This window comes from Solenopsis invicta, chromosome 3, assembly GCF_016802725.1.
Source record: "Solenopsis invicta isolate M01_SB chromosome 3, UNIL_Sinv_3.0, whole genome shotgun sequence".
NCBI lineage: Eukaryota > Metazoa > Arthropoda > Insecta > Hymenoptera > Formicidae > Solenopsis > Solenopsis invicta.
This window is the reverse complement of record NC_052666.1, coordinates 26960594-26969545: the sequence shown is the minus strand read 5'-3', so window position 1 is coordinate 26969545 and position 8952 is coordinate 26960594. Positions and strand designations below refer to the sequence as shown.

Here is an 8952-nt window from a genome sequence, read left to right as displayed (position 1 = left end):
AACGCGAGCGACATCCGTGCGTGCAATTGTATGCGTTGGAACGTAATCTTGGCGCCAGACACGTTTCAAAGATCAAAATATCATTTTCCTTGATATAACTACTTGGACATCCAATGGCATAAACGTAGTTTATGTGACGTGTCTTTCTTCATTCTGCAACCAAAATTTATTGACGTTCAGTGATATTTATTGATATTTAAATTATTTATATAATTATATAAAAATTTGATAAAATTATATATGTACATATTTAAAGAACGTGAGCACGAGGAATACAAGATTTATGTTGAGACTTATTCCGATTCACGTAAACGAATTCTCTCAATTTTATTTTCACTCTTATATCTATTGAAACTTATTGATTTCAGATTTTTGCACAATGCAATAAAGATTGTAATTATATTCCCGCGAAACTACGAACGGATGTATTCGCACGCAATGATCTGTTAAAACGAGCGCGATAATTCGTTGCGGCTCTTTCTTTCATTGCCGTTCCACCAGTTGGAAACCCGAGTTGCATCAAACGCACGCGAGTACATGCGACAAACCCGGAGAAAGCTTATTCATGCGTTTTTGTGATCGAGCGAGCGAGCAAGCGAACGAGGCTCGAATTCGAGAACGCCGACCTCAGCGTCGTTCCGCCGAGGATTTGCAACGAGTGCGTAAAAATGCACCTCCGCGTCAATGGTTGACGCACTCCGACTTCGGCCAGAGAGGGAGAATTACCGTTCGATCAATGCACATTATTAAAATCATACTTACAGTGGATGTGTATTTTATATTTAGTAATTAATATTTTAATTAATTATAATGTTAATATTTTAACAATATTTTAAAATAATTATCATTATGCTACATTATTGTATATTTTTGTATTTTACACATTCGAATATGGTACTTACTAAGCCGCCAAATATACAAGTGTCTGAAACATTACGCAAATAAAAAAATGATATATATAAAAAAAATGGTAGCAATTTGCGCTATTTTCTCGGTTACTCAGATAAGTTTAACTCTTCGCACCTCCTTTTCCTGTTGGCATTAATAACGAGTATATTTTGCCTCAACACGCACGCCTGTTCCCTCTTTCGTGAGTGCACGGCCGGGCACGTACGGCTCGTGCTAACTGCGCCTCTTTGTTTTTCCCCCCGGCACCTTGTGACACGTACGAGTGTATCGATTCGACTCTGGCTTTTACGCACGCACTCCCAGACCGGCCCGAAAATCCGGAGGGAAATGCAACGTGACAAATACGCGCAGCTGATATACCGAGTGGCCCCGGAGAGTTGGTCACTCCAAAGTTGAAAATGCACAGTGCTTGTTTCTTGTCAAATTTGTTTCTTTAGCGCGAATTAAGATATTCATCGTCCACGTTTATGGCTTCTCAAAGCATAATCATGTCTTATTTACCTAAAGTTTAAATTAAAATTCTGTTCGTTTTAAATTGAACTAGAAGTAATATTGCATTGCTTACTTGTACTTTTGAAACTTAATTAGGGGAAAAAATCTGGAAATTTAGACTTGTAACAGAAGCTTACTATTAAGAAATAAAGATCGATTTCAAATTTTAGAAATATCTCTATCTTTTTTATCTACTCATTTTTAGAAATATGTTGTATGTACTATGCATTTTGATAAAGCGGAGATTAAATGTTTTTACTGTTTACTGTTTGCGTTTAGGAACAAGGAAATGGAAACGTTCGCAATACAATGGAGATGAAAGAGTGCGACGTAGGAGCACATATTATACTTTTCGTTATATCAACAATATATTTAACTTTTACTCGCCGAATTCAAGCAGCGAATATGTGCTGCATTATCCTTCTTAATTCATGCAGCGATATAAACATACTTGCGCACAGGGATAAGTTTTATATAATTTTAATACTCGATTCTATACCTCTTATCATTTTCTTGCGGGAAACCTTTCTTGCAGGGAATGACTGACGACAGAAGGAGAATGAAAATACAATGGGAAAGTATATACCATTCATTCTGCCATTTCAATGGTTAATCTTCCTCGAGAAGATCGTCATCGAGATTGACACCCTGAAATAAAAAATAATTCAGTATTTTACAATATCTTATAATATCTTATAATACCTTTATAATACTTTCTTAAACAAAAAACATATATAAGTACCGCACTTATTGTTAGTAGTAATAAAATAATTCAAAAATAATTTGAATTTTTTAATTCTTTTTCTTTCGTCTCCCGCTCTCTTTCTCTTTCTATCTTAAAATCATAAAAGAGAAATATCGAAACGCAGGTATTCCTAAATGCACCATCGCGAGTGAATGGAAAAAACGGGAGGCAGAGCGTGACAAAACGTAGTAATGGTCGGAACCTTATAGTAGGAGGGGTACGGTTCGACTCCGGAGTCGACTGTTATGGCAACAAGTCTGTAAACAAAATGCGGCGTGACTGCCTCGCAGCAAACAAGCCCCCGAGGTCTTTCGCAAAAGCTCGTAGAGAGAAAAAGAGAAAGAGAGAGAGTGCGTACCACTGTTCTCCCGTGCTCGTATCAGTTACACCGGGATCGGGCTTAATGATCTATCGCCGATTTTCGCATTACACACACATACAAAAACATCATATAAATGAGGCTTGTATATGCAAATTGTATTGTAAATTCTTCGAGAAAAAATTTATAAAATTTTCATTAATTTCACAATGTCATTATATTCATATAAAATCGTCTAAATAAATTGGTGAAAGAGAGAACAAATTGATCATCTAAATAATATAGTATACAAGCTGCCTCGCTATTTTTTGCATTACTATTACTTGGATTCTTTTGATTTTTTAATGACACATTCAAGTATTTTCTCAATGATATATAATGCATATATAAGAATTAGGTAAATATGGTGTGCATTTGGTGTATTCTGCACGTGCATGGATTTATGCATGTATGGTATGTATGTGCGTCGTGCAGCCCCTTTCTTGCCATGTTTTCGTAATGCTATACCCGTCTAAAGTTACGTCCATATTTAAGAGCATTAAACCGTCGCCTAATTGTACGCCCTCCGACTCTTATTTGTTCGCGCCTTCTTCGTTTTCAACTTATCTTCAATGATCTTACGATTACGGAATTTGATGCTTATATTACAAGATTTGTGTATAGATTGAGTTACAGTTAAAACAAATCGACCATTATTAATTGTAAAATGCACATTTTTCGAAACAAAAGAATAAAAACAAGACATACGTAGAGAATGAAGGCAAAATTATTGTGTGTGTGTGTGTGTGTGTGTGTGTACACACATATACATACACATACATACATACACGTGTATATGTGCATATGTGTATAAGAACTATTTTAGAAATATTACAAAATATGCCACACTCACTGTAGTATCGATATTTTCATCAATTTCTAGATCGATGTCTAGATCGTCGTCGTCCACTGTGAGAGGCCTGGAACTACTTGTGGGCTTCGTCGTTGCTTTCTCAGGTACTTCTTGCTTCACAGTGGACGCAGTTGCTTTACTTAGGGAAATATCTTTTACATCTGACATCGAAAGATCTTGCAATCTGTCCATCATCATTTTAGTCGAAATCTCGTCGACCTCGGAAGAACTGCTCATGCCCTTGTATTGGAAAGCGCCTGACTCCTCGGCGGCCTCTATTTCCTCCAAGGGTTTCCGTTGAATATTAGGCTATAAAATTAAAATGTGCTTAGTTATACATTTTTTTTTGTGACGCATCTAATACGCAGGCACAAATAAATATTTTAAAATATTTATGTAATTATTATTTATTTTCGTTTCATAATGACACGTCTTTGTCAGCAAAACAAAAAGATTTATCGGCAAATGCAAGATCGACTTTATACAGTTCTCGACGCCGTAACGACGCGATAACAAAGATGCAGGAGCGAAAGACTCTTTATTATCAATAACAAACGTGACCCGATTTTATCACGTGATTACGAGTACCTATAGAAATATTATTCAATTCCTTCACGGTGCTTTCGTTATTGTTATACCTGTCGCTCGAGATTGAGACGAGTAATAGATTGATCTCAGCGAGATGATTTGCGTCGTATTAATGTGATAGCAGTTTATTGTTTTTCAATCAATCGGCTTAACGCGCTGTTAATTGTGTATCTTGACATTTGCCACAATCTATTTCGATAACTGAGATGCCAATATTTTATTTTTAATATCACTATTATTTATAAATAATGTGGTCATACCGTGACGGTAGGAAATGCAGAAGCTGGAATCTTTCTTTTGTTTTCCTCTCGCAAGAATTTTTCCGCCTTTAGGGCTTTTCTATATTCAGGAAAGAGATTCTCGTACTGTTCGGGATCTGCTAAACTCTGTCCGGCTTTCTCGCTCACTGCCGAGAGCTTCTCCTTCCACAATTTGATGATAGAGGATATTTTACTGGGCGCGTACGTCCTGGCAAAAAACGCAGCCTCGGGAATTCTGTCTGTCTTGATCAAAATGTCGAGACACTTGTCCACGTCGCCCAATATAAAGTTCGACAAGAATGAGATATTGTTCTTTCCCGTCTCATCCGCCACTGCGCCAAGTTTCTGTATCATATCCGCGTTACCCGTGCTGGTGGCTAGTAACAACAGGCCACCAAAATCTTGCGCTTGATGCAGGCATTCCTGAGCTAAACAGAGTTTTCCCTTCTGCGTGGCGAGGGACGCCAATTGTCGCCACTTTTGCTGGCTGTTCGCCTCCTTGGCGAGAGTGTGCGCGGTCGCGAGATTTCCTAATGCGAGCGCTAGCTCGAATCTGTGCTCGGGATCTGTCGACACCGCTAGAGCTTGTTCTTTGAATCCCTGTAAGATGGAGATAAAAATGAAAACGTATTTCAATAAATCATTGTTAACGCAAATGTCACGTTAAATTACAGACCTGCTTCTCTAAGAAGTGAGCTACTCGCGTTCGATGCTCCTTTGGAACAGTTGGTAATACTCTATTGGCAGTTTCAAAATCTTTACGCATAACTGCGGTCTGATACTCTAGCACCGATAGTAGCAAAGAGTACGAGACGACAGACAGTTCCTTGTCGCAAAGATATAATCTGTTATCTCTCGGTACATAACCTAGCAAGTACATCGGTCTATCCAGATGAGAAACAGTGACCACTTCGCCACCGACAAAATAATTAACACGATTGACACTGTTTGTGTAGATGAAACAATCACCGACCCACAAACCAGTTTTCACCACCTCGCTCATTTCTGCTACCATCTAAAATATTATTTACAAAATTAGAAGTAAAAAAAATTGCAAAAGTTTGCTAAAGCAATTAGGCATATAAATGTACCTCGAACGCATTTTCAATGTCCTCAGCGTTTTCCGCGTTAGCGACAACGTCCGCGTGATACTTCAATATAAAATATTGGTCTGACGTAGCTAGTGCCACTAACGAGGCGTTCTCGGCCCAATATACGTGCGTGGGTTGTATGTCGATGCGACGGATCAACTTTAACGTATCCCAATCGAAGAACGAAAGGCCAGATCCCGAGGATACGCCGAGTAAAAATCCGCCAAAAATACCTACAAAAGCAACAATATATATACGAGTCACGTCAATGCAAAGAGATAGAGAGATAGAAGAGATATTATACCATCAGCTCCGAAATCCGGCTTGAAGCTCTTCTTCTCCTTGAAGTTTTTGAAGACCTTCACCGTTGTGTTACTCTCCCTCACAGCGTACTGGCTCGAATCTGCTGCCCACACGAATTCCGACGCCTGCCCGAACGCCTTGTTTCTCAACGCCATTGACGTGTATATGATGTATTCCCCGTCGCCGCAAACAACCAGGAACCGCCCATTCGGATTATGCTGTATAGTCTGTGGATATATCTCGCAAGCGCCCATGTCTTTGACAGCCAACGGCAATCGCTCACCGTCCTGTGCTTCCTCACCCAACGCCTTCAAGTTCACCTGCTGGATTTCACTGTGACGCGCCCACACGATCTTCCCGCCCAGCGAATCCATCGAGACGGCCGGTTCTTCTCGGCCGACCTTCACCATGACGCTACCCTCGTCGTATCCGATGGCGACATTATTCGAACCTCGCATGCACGCTATGGTCCACACTCTCTCGAAGCCGTAGTTGAGAGAGGACTCTAGTCTGTACGTTCCCGCGTGCCATATTCTGACGGTACCGTCCTCCGAGGCTGTGAGAACGATCGGCAATTCCGGATGGAAACACACGGCGGAGATATTCTGCGTGTGACCCTCCAGAGTCTGTACGCAGGTCTTGTTTTGATAATCCCATATCTTGACGTATCTGTCGTCGGCTCCGGATATTAGGTACGGTTTGTCGCCACCGTGGTAATAATCCACGCAATTGACACCCTTTTCGTGACCCTCCAAGGTGAAATTGGCTGTAGGCGAACCGAGCTGCCACACCTTGACGGTTCTGTCGAGAGACGCGCTGGCGAAGGTGTTATTGTCCTTTGGATTAAATACAACCTGCATGACGTAGTGCGTGTGACCCTCGAACACTTGCTGGCAGATCCAGGATTTCTCCCAATTCCACAATTTTATCCACATATCGTCTACAAAGAAGAAACGATACAAATTATAGGAATAAACATAAAAGGTGAGTTTTCAATTCATTCATTAATCAATCGCATTATGCAACTTTGCTCTGTAAAAATTGTATTTGCACATAAAATGATTGATGAATTAATGAATTAAAAAACTCGTCTTAACTTGATAGACAAATCAGTCATCGTTTAATTTACCGCTGCTCGTAAGTATGAACGGCTGCGTCGGATGCACGGCTATACATCTGACATAATCGCTGTGCGCCTCGAACGAATGGACGCGCTCCAAGGTGTTGTAATTGAACACCCGGATCTGCATATCGTCGGAACCGGTGATGAGCCAGTTCTTGCGCGGCACGAACTTCGCCGTTCGCACCGGCAGGTCGCATACCTCGAATGTCTTCACCAGGGTCTGCGTCTCGTGGTTCCAGATGTTGACGTTGCCCTGGTACAGCGAGCAGAGCATCCATGGCTCGGTCGGGTGAAGATCCACGCTCTTCACCCTGTCTGACCTGGCAGTCAGCTTCCGCTTGATGTCTAATCTCAGAGGCTAAGGACAAAAATTCTTAGATCTGTGTTCTTTCTTCCTGCGCGATTCATCCCTCCTCCTTTCCTTTTCACATTGGAGAGAAAAGGAGAAAAGATCAATCGTGCACAAGAAGAGTAGTCCTCGTTTGCGAAAACAAGACGGCTTGATTTATTAAATTTATCGCGCGATGGGATCCATACTGTACGCTTTTTTTTTTTAAACTTGTTCTGCTATCGACATTGTTACTCCACAGTAGTTTTCGTTCCAAACGTATGCGCGTTACGTTTGCGAGATTTGCGTCAGGTGAAAAATTTATCTCTTCCAAGGAAATCGCGCGGAAGAGGGAGAGAAAAAGTCTCTTTCGAGCGGTGAAATTAATTACGCTGCATGGGCGAATTTTGCATCACTCCGAGAAAAGAGCGCATGTTTTGACGTGTCTCGAGAGCAAATGTCAACGCGGCGAGAGTACGAGGTTGTGTCACTCCGGTGCTGTTGCGAGCCGACTTGCTTTTCCTGTGTACCATTGCTTTATTGTACTGTCTACGTACCATGTTGTTACCGTTGATTATTCACCGTGTCCACTATTGCGAGTACCGAACTATCGCTGCGATTGCATCAAACTGCATTAACAAGGCCCTAAACACGATGCGCCTGCCATGAAGTTAGGACGTGGCCGATGCCGCGAGAATGAAAACAGCGCCTGCATACGGCGAATGACGTTACCCGAAAGACTTGCTCAGACGATAATGCTGTACTCGATAGATAACAACGTCTACGTTTTTACACGCCGTTAATAGTGCAGATAATTATCTGTTGAAAATATGCAACAAATTAATAATTATATCTGTGGAGAGCAAATTATTAAAAGTTAATAATGCAGATTATTATAATAGCAGCCTTCTTTTTTTGAGAGAAATAAAACTTAGTAAATGGATCTTCAAATTAACAGAACGTAATAAATTAATATAAATTAACACGAATAAATTAACAGAACAAATACATTAACAATTATTTATTTTTTCATCACGTGTCTATTTATTTGCATTTTAAGGCCCTGCGCACAAGAAAGGAATATTACATATTAGAAATTAAAATTAAAATTTTAGAATCAGTTTTTTTAATGAATATTATACTAAATGTAACACACAATGGATATAAATAAGACGTAAGACATAAATGCATCGTACAAGATACAACATAACTTATTATCTATCCATAGTGTTTCATTGAGAAAATGAACTCTAAAATTTTAATTCCTATTCCTGTGTCTAGTGGCACATACAAGGTGATTATTAATGACTGTTTCCACGTTTTACCATAGGAGCATGATTTACTGACGGATTTCTAAGATATTATTATATTAGAAATTACAAATGCGTGCTCCTATGATAAAAAGTGGAAACAGTCATTATAATAATCACCCTGTATAGTATGTGCCGAATTTTCAAAAATTCATATCTTTCACAAAAATAAAGATAGCAATTTCTTCCTGAGCTTATTTGAAGAAAAAAAAAACGCAAAGGATTCTTCATAAAAGATCAACATTTTTGGGAGTTTCTCCTCTTGATCTACTTCGTCAAAAATTCGTAAAACGAGGCAAAAGTAACAAATGCACATAAATTTCACAAAAATGAAGACAGTGAGTTTTTTTCTCAGCTGATTTTGAAGGTCATTTTGAACGTAAAAACTATTTATTTAAAAAAATTGCTATTTAATTTCGGAATGGCAGATATACATATATTTTTTTTTTTAATTTATCAATGATTTTAAATATGCTTTTGATTCCTGCTAATTCATTATAAAGTGCGGCTCGTTTATACTATAATTGATAATTTGAATAAAAATGTTTTTTATTAAATTTAAAAATTTAATTCTTTTTTAATTAATTGTCTC

At 39.2% G+C, this 8952-nt stretch overlaps 1 protein-coding gene across 1 annotated transcript; it reads right to left on the bottom strand.

Moving 5' to 3' along the window:
- Positions 1–770: 770 nt before the first annotated feature.
- LOC105207880 (coatomer subunit beta') lies at positions 771–7803 on the bottom strand. The gene is made up of 8 exons (XM_011177542.3): positions 7608–7803; positions 6729–7080; positions 5601–6539; positions 5297–5529; positions 4882–5220; positions 4206–4805; positions 3358–3666; positions 771–2049 (listed from the first exon to the last, which is right to left on the bottom strand). Exons 1-8 carry the CDS (start codon positions 7608–7610, stop codon positions 2011–2013), a joined length of 2814 nt encoding a protein of 937 aa, XP_011175844.1. The 5' UTR covers positions 7611–7803; the 3' UTR covers positions 771–2010.
- Positions 7804–8952: the final 1149 nt, after the last annotated feature.

Bases quoted from the DNA above. Each gene is read 5' to 3' on its own strand.
- LOC105207880 (XM_011177542.3), bottom strand. The intron at 4,806-4,881 runs GTCTGTAATTTA...TCCATCTTACAG, and splicing joins CTCACTTCTTAGAGAAGCAG to GGATTCAAAGAACAAGCTCT. The intron at 2,050-3,357 runs GTGAGTGTGGCA...TTTTTATTTCAG, and splicing joins ATGAAAATATCGATACTACA to GGTGTCAATCTCGATGACGA.